This window comes from Meles meles, chromosome 7, assembly GCF_922984935.1.
Source record: "Meles meles chromosome 7, mMelMel3.1 paternal haplotype, whole genome shotgun sequence".
Taxonomy (NCBI): domain Eukaryota; kingdom Metazoa; phylum Chordata; class Mammalia; order Carnivora; family Mustelidae; genus Meles; species Meles meles.
Window position 1 is genome coordinate 43203972 of NC_060072.1, and position 19655 is coordinate 43223626.

The window sequence follows — 19655 nt, forward strand, 5'->3', positions numbered from 1 at the left end:
TTCTTTAGGGTGCAAACTTGACATTTTTGAGTTCTGATCATTCCAGTCTTCCAGAGAGCATAAAAGAAAACACATTACTTATACTTCGGATCACCAATATTGATCAGATAGCTTTGGATTCTCTCAAGTAAGTCAAATATGCATTTGTCATTTTGAAAGTAAGGGAAAACACTATTTTTTATTATTGTAAGATGATATTCTATCCTAAAGCATTTTGACTTTAGTTAAGCTTTATATTTTTGAAGAACAAAGCATAGCTATATTTGTTAGTTCATGTTCTATATTGTACTCAAATACATCTTATGTGTAGGAATAGTTAAATAAAGATCAAAAGTGTTCCATTTATGTTAAAGGTTATTAATTTGCCTGTGCTATAACACCTTTATTTTACCAAATGTCACCAAAGCAGTCAATTTTAAAAGGTAAGCTATAGTACAATATTATAACATTTCCCACATTTTAGTGTAATGCCTTTTTTTTTTTTTTTTGCACTAAAAAATATCTTGGGTCTCACATGATTATAGTATTCCTTGATTGATGATATGCGTAATAAAAAAATAATGCTATGAGTCAAGTGTTTTTATTTTTAAATTTTTATTAATTTATATTTTTTAGGGAGAGAGAGCAAGCTAGGGGTGGGGAAGAGAGGGTCAAAGGAAGAGGGAGAGAGAATCTTTTTTTTTTTTTTTAAAGATTATTTATTTATTTATTTGACAGAGAGAGATGACAAGTAGGCAGAGAGGCAGGCTGAGAGAGAGGAGGAAGCAGGCTCCCTGCCAAGCAGAGAGCCCGATGTGGGACTCAATCCCAGGACCCTGAGATCATGACCTGAGCTGAAGGCAGAGGCTTAACCCACTGAGCCACCCAGGCGCCTGAGGGAGAGAGAATCTTAAGCAGGTTCCTCACCTACCAGTCTGGAGCCCTATGTGGAACTTGATCTCAGGACCCTGAGATCATGATCTGTGCCGAATTTGAGAGTTAGATGCTTTATCAACTGAGCCACCCAGGTTCCTCCCGAAAAATGCTTTTAAATGAATACCCATATTATAAAACATTTAATTTATATGTATTTTATTACATATAATATGTATGAACATTATCAGTTGCAATATACATTATTTGTATGTATTTTATAATATATGTATTCTGTGATTCAAAAAAATTCAAATTCATTAACAAATGCTTTTATTCATAACAATCACAGCCTTACATATAAATAATATATATTTTATGTATATTCATATTTATACATGGATTATGTAAGTAAAATGTAAGGATATATAATCTCATATAATCAATAAAATATATATATATTTAAGTCACAGAATATATGTGTATATATGCTGTTCTTGCTGAGTGTTTCTTGCTGCTGTATGCATTTCAAAATGACAATAATTGGTGTCCTATATCAGAGGCCACATCCCATAAATTGGCTAAAGGATGTCTGTTTCTTTGTCATTCATTTACTGTAGTGCTCAGATGAATGCAGTTTTTTTTCTGTCTTTTTAAAATAACATTTTTATATTTTGTACTTTCAAAGTTAAAACTGCTTTTAAATTTTATAGTTTTAATCATTCTAAAAGAACATTGAAATAGCTACAAAATGAATGTAATGTTTAAAGGTAGTTCTGGGAAGGTTTAAAGATATTAGCTCTTGATTTAGTATATTTAATTTTTCTGGGAATTATAGCAGCGAAGCTGGGACTTGGGGAATCTCTAAGCATTCTTCCAACTCTGAGAGTTTCTTTGAGTCCAGAATAGGGAAGAGCTTAGAGTTTCTGTGCTCAAGATTGCAAAAGAATACATTTTTATCACTGTGAACATATCAATTACAGAACTGATTCTGTGGAGCCTGAGGATAATTTAACCAGTCAAGAAGCCAACGATAGGCTTATTTTTAAGGCCGTTCAAGGTATGTATCATTACTGTTGTCTGAAGTAGTTTTCATTTTCAACAATTTTCTTTGCAAGCAGTAAAGCAGTGTTTTCCAGACATTTCTTAGTTTTATAACAAAGGCACTTGATTTATATTTCTTTTCTTTATTTTTTTTAAGATTTTATTTATTTGTTTGACAGACAGAGACACAGCGAGGGAGGGAACACTAGCAGGGAGAAGTGGGAGAGGGAGAAGCAGGCTTCCTGCTGAGCAGGGATTCCCATGCCTGGCTTGGGGCTCCATCCCAAGACTCTGGGATCATGACATGAGCCCAAGGCAGACGCCTAACGACTCAGCCATGCAGGTGCCCCACTGATTTATATTTCTTATTTGCTTCTTTTTATGAATTTACACATTTAAAAATATTTTTATAAAGCAGGTGGATTTGAAAAAAATGAAAATAGTTTTAGGATGTCTTCCACTTTAGTGATCTTGTTTAACTAGTATTATATGACTTATGAATTTAAGAATTTTAGAAAGTACTAGATAGCATGGGTTTTCTCCATGAAATGAATAAAATGTAAGTGATTTTGTAATATAATATTTGTCTTATGCATGAGATGATGTCCCAAAGTGATTTTTGGCAACCTCTTTTAAAAGAGAAAAATGCTAGTCTGGGAGCCAGGTTGATGTTTGGTCTCTGCTATTTCATAGACATATTACATTGTGTAAATCTCTTGCACTTCTTCTTCATCTTTATAATGGGGATAACCTATTTTATTAACTTTCCAGAGTTATTGTGGTAATAAATGATATACACGCAGGCTTTGGATACAAAAATGTGTTATAGATTTTTGTTTCTAGAGTCCAGTCTTATAACCACTGAAGGATAGTAGGCTCAGACAGACAGTTCCTTTGATGACTCTCATGGTCAAGAAGGAGGCATACATTAAACAAACAATCATAGAAGTCTACCTATCATTTATAAAGTTTGATAAATCCTGATTTTTCATTTTAAAATGATACGAGAGTAAAAAGGCTAGAAACAGATTTAAAAGTTGTCTGGGATTGGGGTTTGAACTCGCCCAATATTCTTGATGTCATTGTTAGTAAATCATTTTCTCTGTTTTTCATGGTCAGCCCTATATTTGTCACTGTTGAATCCACTGTTGACATTTGTTCTTTATTATATTTAATAACTGCTTTAGTAGAGTTAACTATATTTTCTTAAGTAAAAATGGCATAAGTTGTGTTAAGTGTAATTACTGACCTTCAAAGAGAATGCTAGAAGCTTGAGAATATAACTAAAAATTCCTAAAAAAAAGGGCTGCTTTAAGTGTGTAAGTATAAGATAGCACTGCAAAGCTTTGATGCTGTTCAATATGTAATCTACAATTTGGAGATTTCAGATATTTTAGAAATTTTGAACTTGTTATTTTTGAGTGACTTGCCTGGCGTCAATTTTATAATTATAGCAAAGAGGAAAGAGATTAAAGATGTGAGATCATTAGATGAAGAGGAAGTCTGGAAAGCAAAAACTAAGATTTTATTTGTAACATGTAGATTATTTTCATGCTGATGAAGTGATCCCTTATTTTTCTATGTAACACTTTCACCACACAGTGGTGCTATAGTTCTAGTATATTTACATGCGATTTTGTATGTAACACTCTTGACTAAAAGCATTCTGTTTTTCAAGGTTTTTTGTCAGTCCTACATACCATCTAGTTGCATATTCACATCCCTTGTACCACTTACATCAACTTTAATTTTCCTACCAGAGAACCGATACATTTGTGTATAGAAAAAACTGGTTTCCGTTTCTCTTCTTCCTAAACAGATTCACTAAAAGAACAGCTACACAAAAGAGGAGTTCGTATTTTGACTGGATTGGCAAAATATCTTCAACAATTGGACAAAGAAGGAACTGGACTTTTAGATAAGGCAGATTTTAAGCAAACTCTCCAAGTATTTCACTTAGAAGTGTCTGAAAATGTAGGTACTGTGATGAATAACACAGTATTCTTAAATTATTATTTACTCTTCTAATGGGATTTTAGTAGTTCAGATGTGTATTTTTTTAAAAAAAAAGATTATTTATTTGTTTATTTATGTATTTAATGAGTGGGGGAATGGGCAGAGGGAGAGAGAGAATCTCAAGCAGAGTCCACACAAGATGCTGAACCCCTGAGATTGTGACCTGACCCCAAATCAAGAGTTGAATGCTTAACCGACTGAGCCACCCAGGTACCCCCGTGTGTCTCTTTCTTTATGCTTTATAATCAGTGTTAGTCATCAGGTGACAAGTCTTGTTAATTTTAATCTCACTATTCATTCTTCCCTCATATATTTAATAGAACCTACTAGGTAGGCATTGTTCTAAGCTCTGAGAGTACATACTCTATACTCTTAAGGTCTTCATAATCAGAAGAAAAGAAAGATGAAGGATTATGAAAGACTATATGTGTTAAGTAGAGAATGCTTACAGAACACATGGGATTAATTCCAGGCCAGGTTATGGGGAAGAAGAGAGAAAATCGTAGGATTCCTGGAGAAGGGCATAACTGAGCTGAGTTCTGAAGGATGAGGAGGAGTTAAACAGGCAAGAGGGGAGGAAGAACGTGGGTCAGACAAGGAATATTTCACACAAAGGGGAAGCACATGCAAAGGCATGAAAGGGAGGAGGAGGCGTGTAGTCTGTTCTAAGAATTGCAAAAGGCCAAAACCAACCCCCTGCTCCCCAATAAGCAACCAGAGCTTTTATACATCCTGTTCCCTGTACGGTGAGCAATCTTCCACTAGACCTTTGCAGGGCTGGATTTTCCATCATTTAGGCTTTCTCTATGGGGAGCACTATACTGATGCTTCTGTCTAAAGCAGTGCCTATCTGATCCTTGGTCCTCTCTATACCATTTATCATATTATTTTCTTCATACCACTTCACAAGTATTTTCTGGCTCTTCTGGCAAGTAGAGTGTTAGATCCATCAGGACGGGGACCAAGGTGCCTCTGGTTTCCTGCTGTGTCTAATCCCTCCAATGGAACCTTGCATATGGCAAGTGCTGAAGAAACAGCATAGTTCACATGCACAGACGTATGGAAGGAAGGAAAAGAGAAGAATGGGGAGAAATAAGCCTGGTGGGGTCCATTATCTTAAAGCCTTGCGTGCTATGCTAAGAAGTTTGAGTTTCATTCTTAAAGTAAATTTGAAACACGTCTACCTCTAGGGTTTCAGATCAGAGATTCTCTTGCATTGTTCTCTCTTGCTTCAAATAGTCTTGTCACAAGTTGTAGTGTATTTGTGGAAGGAGCACTGGGAATTGAACTTAGGAGATAGAGATTCAAGTTCTGGACTTACTACTTCAGCTGTGTGATCTTGCATAGGTCTTTTTTAACTTTTCTGTTTGACAGGCTCCGCCTAGGCAATCTACAGATAATACCTGTGGTCAGAGTTACTTTGAACCACAGATGAGAAAATTACATGGGAATAGGCCTTTTTAATTAAAATTCTGTGCCAGTGGGATGTTGTTTATCATTGTTTTCACATGCCTGTCCTTTGTGTTTTTTATCAAGTTTAACCTTGTGCCCCACTTAGTAATACATATTAGAGATCCTCTAACTTCATTTCTTCCTCTTAATAATAATAATAATAATAATAATAATAAAATAGTAAAAACAGCAATAGAAAATTAGAAGTCTTGGTGTCTTTATCCACAGTCACACAGGTAATTAATAACTGAGTTAGAGCTAGTGCCCAGATAATCTAGGTCAGTCTTTTATTCTTTCTGCATCAACCAGTACTTTTTTTCTTGGTTGATTTTTAAAATTTTTGTCCCTGGAGTCAGAAATAGAAACTAAAATAATTATATAAGACTTCTAACATAGGGAGAAGATATGAAAATACGTGTAAGCTTCCCTTTTACCCATTTTAAAAACAATATTCCCTGCTTTTGCCCCTGTAATATCACTAGAGACTGCCCATGAAATGATAAGCAGAAATAAGAACTCAAGAATCACCAATCTGGGTCTAATTGTGGAATTAGTTTGGGGAAGGCATGGTCATTCTCTTTGATTTGAAATTTAAAAAATTGATATGCACCCTAAGTAGCTTAATTTATTAGAGATACTATCAATAAATTTAAGCTCAGTTTTTTTGAACTGAATTAATCATTTTCCAGTCTGTACCATATCTTAGAAAGACTTGCATAAATTCGTTGCCCGTTTTGGTAAATTATTCCATTTTTGAAAATTATTTCTTTTAAGCTTCAAGCAGTATCTTTTAATTCTAGTATTCCATGAATTGGGCATGCAGATTCATCTTTTATCTGTATTATGTAAGATTTTAAAGGTCAAGCTCATTTTTAAATTTAAGAGCGCATTTTACAGACACTTAAAGTTAGTCATGTGCTAGGCATTATGACAGACAAATTAGGGGTTACTGAAAATTGAGAGAAGCAGGGCATCTTAAGATTGAGTTTTTCTTATTAGAATTTTAATTGAAAAAAGCAGGAGAAAGTAGAACTTTTTTGAGTCCTATTGTTTGTCAGTCACCTTGCTAGATATCTTATTTACAATCTTGTTTAAAGCTAACAACTTGACTGAAACTTTGAAAATACATTTATTTATCTGAGTTTAAGAAAACCCCATTTGTATTTTTTTGTTGTTGTTATTAGGAACTCTGTGACTATAACATTCTATTAAATTGCGCATTTGCAAAGAAGTAAGTGGCAATGGTAAAAACCAACAAACTGGCATAAGGATTTTCTCAAAATAACACCTTTCAGCGTGAATTGCAGGATAATATTGGAGCCATTTAGATCTTCTGCACTTTGAAACATGACGACTAGCAGAAATACCACTAGTGACCCTAATGCCAATTGGAAGCACTGTAGAACCTGAAGTGAATTTTTAATTGTCACATATATAATATATGAAAAATAAATGTTCAAATTCAAGGAAGCGGTGAGCATTTTTGTATTGAAAGGAATCAAACTTAAAATAAGAATTTGTGACACTGACATTCCTAAAGGACCCTGAATTCTACAGAGCTCTCCACCACAGAGTTCCTTTAAAAGGTTTTCTTAGTGCCTTTGTTTGGGTTTATATGTAACTTTTGGGAATAGTCTTAAATCTGCTTCTTTGCCTGGGGCCACAAAAGTAGTAACAAAATAGTATTCAGAGGAGTTTTGCTGTGGTCACATATAACTAAAAGGTGAAACAGTTGTCTCGGTGAATCTGCCTAGGATTTTGAGTCTGCGTGGCAAATTCTGAATGGCAATGACCGTGGCAAGGTTGATTATGGAGAATTCAGACGTGCCATTATTGGTGAAATGAATGAATACAGGAAATCGTTTGTTCGAAAGGTAATTTTGTTAAATAATCTTTGAAATAGATACTTTTTAAAGTTTTTAAAAATTTTTGTAATTTATTTGAGAGAGAGGGCATGCACATGTGCAGGGGTACACAAGCGGGGGTTGGGGGTGAGGGGGGTGGGGGTAGGGTGGGGTGGGGAGGGATGGGGGAGGCGGGCAGAGGGAGAAGCAGATTTCCTGCTGAGCCGGGAACCTGGTGCGGGACTCCATCACAGGACTCCAGGATCATGACCTGAGCAGAAGGCAGATGCTTAACTGAGCCATGCAAGCGCCCCTGAAATAGTTACTTTTAGTAGAGTGTTGGGTTCATTATTTAACAACTTTATTGATTACTATTGAACATGTTTTAAATCCCTTCACCTGTAATATATTTTGGAATTAGTAAAATACAAGCAAACACATACATATACAAATCTACCAGGATAAAGCAAAATAATTCATGCATATGTTTTAGGAACAGACTTTACAAGACCAGAGCTCTAACCCCTGAGCACTTCCCCTTGTATTAGGAACAGATTTTAAAAGGAAAATAAAATCTGAAATCAAATTTTGGTTCACATATTACTAGTTCCATAAATTTTTGGCTCCAAAAATGACTACTTATATGAGTATCTATTATTAAATGTCTCTGAGCCTTAGTTTCTTGTCTCATAGAGTTGGTATAAGGACTAAACTTGTAAAATTCTTAGCATTGTGGCTGTTCTAGTGTCAAGGCTCAATACATGTTATCTTAGGATTATGACTAAGAGATGTTTCTCGGGTTTTTATAATATGCATATTAGCTAGCTGTTCAAATGAAGGTTAAAATGACTATTAAATTGGAATTAAAAACAGGAGCCCTGATTTTTTTTTTTTTTTTTTTTTTAAGATTCACTTATTTATTTTAGAAAGAGAGAGAGAGAAGCATGCTTGGGCATGTGTGAGTGAGGGAAGGGGCAGAGGGAGAAGGAGAGAGAATCTCAAGCAGGCTCCACCCCAGCGTAGAGCCCAATACAGGCTTGATCCACAGCCCTGAGATCATGACCTGAGCCCAAATCAAGAATTGAGGCTTAACCAACTGAGCCATCCAGGCACCCCAGGAGGCCCTGATTTTTATAGGAAACTACATCTTACTCAGGTTCTGCTGGCCATTTTTAGAGCATACTTTCGAGCAATGTAGTTTCTTTCTCTTTCGGATATGTTCCTGTGTGTATGTATCTAATATTGAAACAAAGCTTTTGTGTATAGAAGAGTATAAACAATTACATGAGGTATAAATCTCAAATAGAAAATATCAAAATCTTTACTGGCCAAAAGACACAATAAAAACTTTATGTTAAACAAATTCATCACATAATGATTTATAAATTTGCTCTTATTTGTACTTTACATGTCCAGGTGACAGATGTATCAGGAGTAGAAGCTAGAGGGTTATCTCTGTCATAAGTCTTGATACTAGGAAAAGAGGATAAAAGTAGAGTTGTAAAGTACTTTGTTAGTTCACCAGGGCTGCCATAACAAATACTACAGACTGGGTGATTTAAATAACAGAAATGTATTGTCTCACAGTTCTGGAGGCTTGAAGTCCAAGATCAAGATGTTAGCAGGTTTGGTATCTTCCGAGGTTTCTCTCCTTCGCTTGTGAGTGGCTGTCTTTTCCCTCTATGCTCACATGGTCATCCTTCAGTGTGTGGTCTGTGTCCTAATCTCCTGCTCTTGTAAGGACACTGGCCATATTGGATTACAGCCCACCCTAGCAAATCTATTTTAACTTAAATTACCTCTTTAAAGGCCCTGTCTCCACAATAACAGTTGTATTCTGAGGCACTGGAGCAGGGGAGGAGTTAGGGCTTCAATGTATAATGGGGGGGGGGAGAATTCAGCTAGTAATAGGTACGATATTTCTGTGAACACATTATTGTGAATAAACAAACTTGATTATAGTTTTGACTCTTTTGCAAATGTGGGCTGTTGCTTTGGGTTGGTTGTGTGTTCTATATACCCATTCTTCTTGCTCGTAAAATATTTTTTTATTTTACAGTACTAAAAATTGCATTGAATTAGCAGAGCGGTAAAACAACTGGCGTATCCAAAGGTGGTGTTAAATTTCAGGAAATAGAGTAACATAAGCCATTTAAAAAATACGGTACTATCTTTTTTTTTTTTTTAAATTAAAACCCAGGACTTTTAATTTACTTATTTTTTCAGTGTAACAGTATTCATTGTTTTTGCACAACACCCAGTGCTCCATGCAAAACGTGCCCTCCCTATTACCCACCACCTGTTCCCCCAACCTCCCACTCCTGACCCTTCAAAATCCTCAGGTTGTTTTTCAGAGTCCATAGTCTCTTATGGTTCGCCTCCCCTTCCAATTTTTTTTTTTTATATAAACATATAATGTATTTTTATCTCCAGGGGTACAGGTCTGTGAATCGCCAGGTTTACATACTTCACAGCACTCATGATAGCACATACCCTCCCCAATGTCCATAACCCCCTCCCCCTCTCCCAACCCCACCTCCCCCCAGCAACCCCCAGTTTGTTTTGTGAGATTAAGAGTCATTTATGGTTTGTCTCCCTCCCAATCCCATCTTGTTTCATTTATTCTTCTCCTATCCCCCTAACCCCCCATGTTGCTTCTCCATGTCCTCATATCAGGGAGATCATATGATAGTTGTCTTTCTCCGATTGACTTATTTCACTAAGCATGATACCCTCTAGTTCCATCCACGTCGTCACAAATGGCATGATTTCATTTCTTTTGATGGCTGCATAGTATTCCATTGTGTATATATACCACTTCTTCTTTATCCATTCATCTGTTGATGGACATCTAGGTTCTTTCCATAGTTTGGCTATTGTAGACATTGCTGCTATAAACATTCGGGTACACGTGCCCCTTCGGATCACTATGTTTGTATCTTTAGGGTAAATACCCAGTAGTGCAATTGCTGGGTCATAGGGTAGTTCTATTTTCAACATTTTGAGGAACCTCCATGCTGTTTTCCAGAGTGGTTGGACCAGCTTGCATTCCCACCAACGGTGTAGGAGGGTTCCCCTTTCTCCACATCCTCGCCAGCATCTGTCATTTCCTGACTTGTTAATTTTAGCCATTCTGACTGGTGTGAGGTGATATCTCATTGTGGTTTTGATTTGTATTTCCCTGATGCCAAGTGATGTGGAGCACTTTTTCATGTGTCTGTTGGCCATCTGGATGTCTTCTTTGCAGAAATGTCTGTTCATGTCCTCTGCCCATTTCTTGATTGGATTGTTTGTTCTTTGGGTGTTGAGTTTGCTAAGTTCCTTATAGATTTTGGACACTAGTCCTTTATCTGATGTGTTGTTTGCAAATATCTTCTCCCATTCTGTCAGTTGTCTTTTGGTTTTGTTAACTGTTTCCTTTGCTGTGCAAAAGCTTTTGATCTTGATGAAATCCCAATAGTTCATTTTTGCCCTTGCTTCCCTTGCCTTTGCCGTTGTTCCTAGGAAGATGTTGCTGTGGCTGAGGTCGAAGAGGTTGCTGCCTGCATTCTCCTCAAGGATTTTGATGGATTCCTTTCTCACATTGAGGTCCTTCATCCATTTGGAGTCTATTTTCGTGTGTGGTGTAAGGAAGTGGTCCAATTTCATTTTTCTGCATGTGGCTGTCCAATTTTCCCAGCACCATTTATTGAAGAGGCTGTCTTTTTTCCATTGGACATTCTTTCCTGCTTTGTTGAAGATTCGTTGACCATAGAGTTGAGGGTCGATTTCTGGGCTCTCTCTTCTGTTCCACTGATCTATGTGTCTGTTTTTGTGCCAGTACCATGCTGTCTTGATGATGACAGCTTTGTAATAGAGCTTGAAGTCCGGAATTGTGATACCACCAACTTTGGCTTTCTTTTTCAATATTCCTTTGGCTATTCGAGGTCTTTTCTGGTTCCATATAAATAAAAAATACGGTACTATCTTATTGAATTTAGTGATGAATATTTGCATGTCCACTTTTTGAATCAAAATGGTCCTGGCAATTTGTCTTGGCCATTTATCAGTTTCTTATAAATCCTAGAGGTGGAAGTTACCAGAAAGGTCTTTTATCCAACTCTTCAGTATGAGAGGAGAAAAGCTAGGGCAACAGAGGTTAGCTTACTATATCAAGGTCAGGGTGGCAGAAAGTGCAGTTTACCTAACATCTTGTTCCAGTATCTTCCTGTATTCATAATACTTCCTTCTTATAGCAGTTTAGTACTTCTAAACTGGCTTTTTAGAGCTTAAGGATAACCTACAGAATAGAGTTGGGTTCTCATGTCTAATGATTTCACAGAAAAAAATAACATTTTTTTCTTTATTTAGGCCTTCATGAAATTGGATTTCAACAAAACTGGCTGTGTGCCTATTACAGACATAAGAAAATGTTACTGTGCAAAGAAGCATCCTCAAGTAATTTCAGGTAATTATTATGAGTCAAAATGCATTAGATTTCTAAAATGTTAATAAAAGTAAAATCTTAAATTATATTAACTTACAGTGTAGACTTGAGCCCATTAAGGGAGGAAATAAACACTTATTTTTTAAACCAGAAACATAAGAGCCATTTGACCTTCTTCATTTAAATATTCTGAGGTCTATTTTTTATGCTTTTTTTTTTTTTGATGTTTATGAACTGAGATTGAATTTTTATTTCTAACTGAGGAAATCATGAGGAATTTGAGTTAGGACAGAATGGATTTAGAGGACAGATAATTACATGTGCAAGTTCTCTGGGTTAGTTTTACTGTATCTTCATATACTTGAAGATTCAAGGCAGAAAGTGAATGTCTTTCTCTGGGAATGGTGGTATATATATAATGGGCATACATAAGTGTATCAAAATTTGAGGATCTAGAAAATATCTCAAATACATACAGGCAATTTAGGATGGCTTGACTTAACAATTTTCTGACTTTACAATAGTACTAAAACAATGTGCATTTAGTAGAAACTGCACTTCAAATTTTGCTTTTTGATCTTCACCCTGGCTAGCATTCACAGTTTGATACTCTCTTGTGAAGCTGGGCAGCGGTAGCAAGCTGCAGCTCCCAGCCGGCCATGTGACCAGGAGGGTCAACAACCTATACACTTATGTAATCATTCTATACCCATATGGCTATTCTGTTTTTCACTTTCATTACAGTATTCAATATATTACATGAGATATTCAATACTATATTATATATATGTATTGTACATACATATATATACAGTATATATACATATATATACAGTATTCAATAAATTACATGAGATACTCAATACTATATTATAAAATGGGCTTTGCCTTAGGTGATTTTGCCCAAGTGTAGGCGAATTGTAAGTGTTCTGGGCATGACTAAGGTGGGCTAGGTTAAGGTATGGTGTTTTAGGTTAGGTGAATTAAGAGCATTTTCAGCTTAAGACAGTTTCAGTTTACATTGGGTTTATCAGATACAACTTTATCGCGAGTCAGGGAAGATCTGTAATTTTAGAGATTCATTACCTACTGTACTTTTTCTGACTTTAATTTTTATATGTTGACTTATTAATACATTCTTGGTATAAAGAAAGTATTTGGCCACAGTGACTCTCCTCTTTTCATCACACGTTCCTCTATAGAGGTAATGTTATCATTTAATATATATACATTTCAGTCTTTACTTTATGAATTTTTATAGCTGTATAGGTGCTATAAATATCAAATACTTCTTGAATTTTTTTTTTTTTTTAGCATGATAGGTACACTAAACACACTGGTACATAGTTTACTTTTTACACTCAAAAATATGTTTTGGAGCTCTTGCCTCATTAATCCATATTGAACCATCTTATTTTTATCTGCTGCATATTATTCTTTTAAAAAATCAATACACTACAATTTACCTAGTTAGGCTCCCACTGGTAGACTTTAAATTTCTAAACGATGAAGCCATGAATATGCTTTTTTGTGACTCCTTATATGCTTCTAAACAATGAAGCAATGAATATCCTTATTTGTGACTCTGCTGTTTCCTGTGGGGTGGTAATTTCAATACCTAGAATATCTACATTTCAAATTTTAACTGATACTTAAAATTGCATTATAAGATGGCTATACCAGATTATATTGCTATTAGTTGGAGAATTCATTTCCCCGACTGTCATCCCAACACTACAGAATTTTGCCAATCTGATAGACTAAAAAAAAATTTTATTTGCATTTCCCTGGTTATTTGGAAGGTTAAACATATTTTTTTATTTTTTGACCATTTGTAATTTATAGTTTATGAAGTTTCTTTCTCATTTATGATTTTGATCATATACTGTTAAATACTATACAATACTATTCCAGAATTTTTAGAATATTTATTTATTCTTATATTCTAATTCTTATATTCTAAATATTTAGAATATTTATTTAGAATATTATATAATTTATATTATAATTATAATGATAATTATATATAATTATCATTATAATTATAATATATATTAATACAATTAATTTTTATTATAAATATTTATTATATATAATTATATAATTATATATAAAATAAATATAAAATAAATATAATTAAATATATATTATATATAATATATTATATATATTTAATAATAAAATCATAATTTATTATATATATTATATATATAATATATAATATATATAATATATATAATAAATTATGATTTTATTATTAAAAAAGAAGTTACCCTGTAATTACTTTTGTTTATCACCATTAACCCTTGTAAATAGTTTATTTATTACTTTTAATTATGAAGTGAAAAAAACAACAATTTGTTATAAAGATTAAAGCTAACTATCACTGGCTTCCCTATTTCTGATAGCCTAAGGTCAGAATAGTTTAATTTGCTTATCAATGACTTTATTTTATTTTTTTATTTTTATTTTTTTTAAATATTTTATTTATTTGACTGAGAGAAATCACAAGTAGGCAGAGAGGCAGGCAGAGAGAGAGGAGGAAGCAGGCTCCCCGCGGAGCAGAGAGCCCGATGCGGGGCTCGATCCCAGGATCCTGGGATCATGACCTGAGCCGAAGGCAGAGGCTTTAACCCACTGAGCCACCCAGGTGCTCTTATCAATGACTTTAAATGAACTGCAGTTGCCATATGAAAATTTCTAGCATTATTGAATTGGGTTTAGCATATCTTTTTCTTTAAACCTATGTCATTCCCTGCTTTTCTTCCTTAATTAACTTGCTAAATATAAGAACAAGATAGTTTTCTTATTTCAAAATTAGGTGATTTCAACATCCTACATTGTTTTTCTCTTCGTTTTCTCCCTTCTAACAATCCTATTGAAGTTGCTAAAGCAGCTTTAGTTTTGTTAGATGTCATTGAATTGTTGGTGAGGGTTTTGTTCTTGTTGGATAAGCCTTCATTAGATTAAGAAATTCCAACACCTCAAAAAAAACACCAAAAACCCCAAATTCCATATCTCACCTTTGCATTCACATTAAGGAAGATAAGCTAGTAGGTACAAGCAGTCTTAAAAAGAAGAACAAACACCCATTGAAGTTTTTAAAAGTTTAACATTTAAAAATGTTACCTATCAATACAAATTATAATCTAGTCACATGCCCATCTCTGGAATATAAATTATTTACAATTAAAAAATATTTATCTATTTGAGAAAGAGAGAGAGAAAGAGAGGGTGAGCAAAGGAAGGGGCAGAGTGAGAACGAGAGAAGCAGACTTCCCACCGAATTTGGAGCCCAATGCGGACTCCATCTCATGAGCCCAGAATCATACCAGAGCCAAATCTAGAGTTGGACGCTCAACTGACTAAGCCACCCAGGCGCCCCTAGATTATTTACAATTTATAATTAATTTCAAATTAAGGCTTTTGTAGCACAATTTTACTATAGAAAATACTTTCTTTTTACTTTACTTAAATAATTTATTAGAAAAAGGTATTTTCAGCTTTAATAGAAATGAAATGTCCCAAATGTATTTCTCTGTAAAGATATTATCATTGTTTATTAAAATACTTCATGGTGGGACACCTGGGTGGCTCAGTTGGTAAGCATCTGCCTTCAGCTCAGGTCATGATCCCTCGGTCCTGGGATGGAGTCCCATGTCAGGCTCCCTGCTCAGTGAGGAGCCTTCTCCCTCTGCCTGCTGCTCCCCCTGCTTGTGCTCTCTCCCTCTCTCTGTCTCTCTGACAAATAAATAAATAAAATCTTTTAAAAAAATAAAATAAAATACTTTATTTGTCCAAGTAGAAAGAAAGAAAGGTTAATTAAAAATGATAAAAGGTAAGTAGTTCTTGGATGGTGATACAGAGGAGGTATAAAAATCTTGTGTATTTGAAACAAAAATTTAAATAAAAATGTTTTCATTAAAAAATAGTATTAAAACTCATTTGTTCAAAAGTATGGGTGATAAACAGAGGAGGAAATCTCTTTTGCCAATAGATATATATTTTTATATATATTAGACCTTGGTTAATTTTAACCCTTCACTAACACTCAATCACAAATTCACTCTGTTGTTTTATATTACCATTTCTGCAGAACATAATTATCCAGTCCTTGTTCATTCAGTCTTTTTTTTAAAATAAAATAATCATTTTCTCTATTTTGCACATATTTTTAAAAGATAGCAAACATCTAAAGCATTTTTTTTATTTGAAAGGCCCTTAGCAATGAATTATTATCTAAGTTCATTAGAGAACTTCTGCTCTTTGAAAAAGATCCAACTCATCCTAATTTTGCCTACCTCATTAGATAATTAAGGTAGTATTCTCAATTTAAGTTTGTAATTTTAAAATGTAACATGGTTTCAGAGTGATTTAGAGGGTCATTTAGATTTCTCTGACACTTTTTTGCCTTTGTATATGGGTCTCTATTTTCTTTGATTATCATCTGACCACATTTTGTAGCTTCTTTTCATCTTTTGATTCCTCTTATTAAAAACTTAAAGAATGTCTTTTTTCCTCCTTCATGCTAGGATCCTGGGAATAGATATAGATCCATGTGAGTAGGGTAGCACCTGAGATTGCTCCTTCGTTTTCACTGACCACAAAATAACCCAAGCTACTTAATTAAATAGCTTATTGTTCTCTTTCTGAATTAAAAAAAATCAAATGAATTAAAAGACTGAATCAGATATTTTATGTTGCCTTTTTGGTTTTTTGTTTTGTTTTAAAGATTTTATTTATTTATTTGTCAGAGAGAGAAAGAGAGCTAGCGTACAAGCAGAGGGAGCAGCAGAGGGAGAGGGAGAAGCAAGGTCCTGGCTGAGTAAGGAGCCTGATGCTGGGAGATCCTGACCTGAGCTGAAGGCAGATGCTTAACCAACTGAGCCACCCAGGTGTCCCAGTGTGTGTGTATTTTTTTTTTTTTTTAAGAACTTTTACAGTATTTTAATTGAATTTAAATGGCTGTGAAAGGGTGATTCTAGAGATATAAAATTTTCAGGTTTAATATATTCTTCCTGATTTGCTAAAATTGAACTGTTTCTCCCAAATTAAACTCAGTGGAATATTCTTTTTAGAAGTACTTTTCAGTCACAATCCTTGGGTGGAGACTACAACGTCTCAATCATCTCAGCAATGTGCAGGGTTAGGAATCTTAATGGGTATAGCATGTTCAAATGAGTAATTTTCTTTCTTTTAGATTTTATTTATTTATTTATTTAAATTAAAGTTAGTTAACATATAGTGTATTGTTAGTTTCAGGATAGAGTTTAGTGACTCATCAGTTGCATACAACACCCAGTGCTCATTACAACACATTCCCTCCTTAATGCCCATCACCCAGTTACCCCACCCTCCCACCCCGCCCCCCCACAGCCCCCAGTTTGTTCCCTATAGCTAAGTCTCTTATGGTTTGCCTCTCTCTCTGTTTTTTCTATTTCATTTTTCATTCCTTTCCCCTATGATCATCTGTTTTATTTCTTAAATTCCACATATGAATGAAATCATATGGTATTTGTCTCTCTGACTGACCTATTTTACTTAGCAGTTATGTTCTCTCTTTAAATAACAAATTGAAGCATTATAATTTTTTTACATTTTTGATTCTCAGTAGCATCTTCCTATAGAATGAAATTAATCATATTTAGTATGATGTAGTGGAAATAGCCTACTTAATGTCAGAGATTAAAATAGAGTGATTTAATCTAGTGAAAATTCTTCCAGCAAAGATTTTCATAGGCCTTTGAATCTTATATGTGGTAATATTTTCTAGCTGCAGTTATGAGTAACTGATTCATAAAATAACTAATGCCTGAATGTAGGGATGTTTTTCACACATTGGGTTACTATGTTAACAGCCTATAAATCTTTGAAATTATTTACTTTTTATCTTCTTTCCTCATTTCTAATGAGAATAAAGCTGAGTCCTCTAAAACGTTAAGATATAAAAGAATATCTACAGTAGTGACTCTTATTTTGTTTATGCCTATAGGACACATCTGATCAGAGGCTTAAAAGTTGCCTTGAATGTGTATTGAAGTCATCACCATTAAATTCTGATTCATGCAAGAAACTGTTTAAATAAATTGGAGGGTAGTTTGACATAAGATTTGAAATTGTTGAAAAGATTTCATAAGGTGATTAAGTATTTCTTTATCGTCATCAGTCATTTTACTAGTGTTTTAAGGAGATTGTTTCACAGTCGGTACTATCTTACAGGCCATTCCACAGAGGAAGAAATCAAATTATCTTTTCTAGAAACATTAAAAGATGCCTGCAACAAGTCTGATGAAGTGACCTATGGTGAATTTGAAGATTACTATGAAGGCCTAAGTATAGGGATAGTACATGATGAAGATTTTGTTAATATTGTACGTACTCCTTGGGGGATTTAGTTTTTTTTAGAATGAGTGTGTCTTCAGCACTAAGCCTTCTAAAGGCGAGGTGAATTGAATGTAAAATGTGGTCAAACACTGGAATATATTTTTCTAGGACTTCTTCTGTTTTTTTGTTTTTTGTTTTTCTCAAACAGGTTGAGTCTGGTAGGAGGAATCAGAAAAAGAGCTGAAGGGAGGTATATGTCTGGTCATGTGCATGTCTGAGTGTTTGCCTGACTCTAAGCTTGTAAAGCTCTATCTTGCTGATTCATTACTTATCTTGGATATGTTTTAAAGGTCATTTTTAAAATATTTTATTTTATTTTATTTGTGTGTGTTCCAAAATTCATTGTTTATGCACCACACCCAGTGCTCCATGCAATAATGCCCTCCATAATACCCACCACCAGGCTCACCCAACCTTCCCACCCCCCTCCCCTCCATAAAGGGCATTGTTAAAATTAGGCTTCATAGGAAAGTTACATCTGTATCCAACTGTATGAGAGCTTCTATATAGTAACCAAGTTACTCGTCCATTGTTTTTTGGCTACCCATTCCCCAAAATATGATTGCCACCGTTCTCAATTTGATGAACTGGAATTGGGTCCAAAACCTCTAAGACTTCAAATAGTTCAGCTTGTTTAAAACATTTGAAAACGTTAAAAGAATCAGAGGATATGCAAGAGAAACTTTCCACATGGTATAGATGTTTTCTGTAGTGTAAATATTTAGAATGATGGAGGCTTACCCTTCAAATGCTTATTTAAATACTGACTTGTCTTGTGGATTCTTCTAAATTATGTGCTGTTGTTTGTCCAGTAGAGCGCAATGTAATTATTCAAGTGATCAGCTCTGTTTGTTCTTTTGTTCTATTTTTAACGGGAATCCTTATCACCTACACGGAATTACTGTTAGCTAGAAACAATACAAAATGAGAGGCAAAATATTTTCTTAGATTTTTAAATAAAGATCTCAAAAAAATGCATTATCCCATGTATGGACTTAGGGATAATTTAGTAATTCTTAACAAAATGTAAAAAGATGTTTGTGTCCTAAAATGAATGTATGTTATTCTAAACATCTCTTTTTGTTATACTAAACAACTAACATATTTTCTTCTAAATAGATATTATTTAATGGTTAGATGTATTATAATTGTCCTTTCTAGTCTTATGTTGTTAAGCATATTTTCTTGTGAATATAATCAGAAAATGTATAGACTGTCATATTGTGAAAAAAGGAAAGATTCTTCTGGGATTTAACATGTTAATGTCACAGCATACTCTTAAATAAGCCTCCACCTTCTTAATATAAATATTCATATACGTTTGCAAAAAGTTTCTCTACTTAGGAGCTTAGGAATAGTTAATTTATCATTATTTTACACTTTATTTCAGTGTAGAGTTAGAAAATACATATTCAATATGTTATTTGTGTGTTTTGTTAAATTTTAATTGGTGGCACAATAAATCATTCTGCATTTGCTTTACTGTCTGCATTCTTTGATTTCGGTACAATAAAATCTATTATTTAGTACCCAGTTTAATAGAGGAGCATTTAATTATGTAGTTACACTTTCAAACACCCACAGCATAAAAACTGACATTTGAAATTCTATGCTTAACAGTCTTTAAGAGTCTAAAA

At 34.3% G+C, this 19655-nt stretch overlaps 1 protein-coding gene across 8 annotated transcripts in view; it reads left to right on the top strand.

Moving 5' to 3' along the window:
- The window catches only part of CAPS2 (calcyphosine 2), a 56126-nt gene extending 37793 nt beyond the window's left edge, over positions 1 to 18333 (top strand). For 6 of the 8 annotated variants that reach the window (XM_046012847.1, XM_046012851.1, XM_046012852.1 and 3 more), the window contains 7 exons: positions 9 to 127; positions 1836 to 1912; positions 3716 to 3870; positions 7119 to 7238; positions 11559 to 11655; positions 17854 to 18005; positions 18167 to 18333. In XM_046012847.1, the coding sequence (XP_045868803.1) occupies positions 9 to 127; positions 1836 to 1912; positions 3716 to 3870; positions 7119 to 7238; positions 11559 to 11655; positions 17854 to 18005; positions 18167 to 18202 (756 nt within the window). In that variant the 3' untranslated portion in view covers positions 18203 to 18333. Of the gene's footprint in view, positions 1 to 8; positions 128 to 1835; positions 1913 to 3715; positions 3871 to 7118; positions 7239 to 11558; positions 11656 to 17853 lie in introns of all 8 variants that reach the window. The other 2 variants (XM_046012849.1, XM_046012853.1) reach the window with 1 other exon arrangement.
- The last annotated feature ends 1322 nt before the right edge of the window (positions 18334 to 19655 follow it).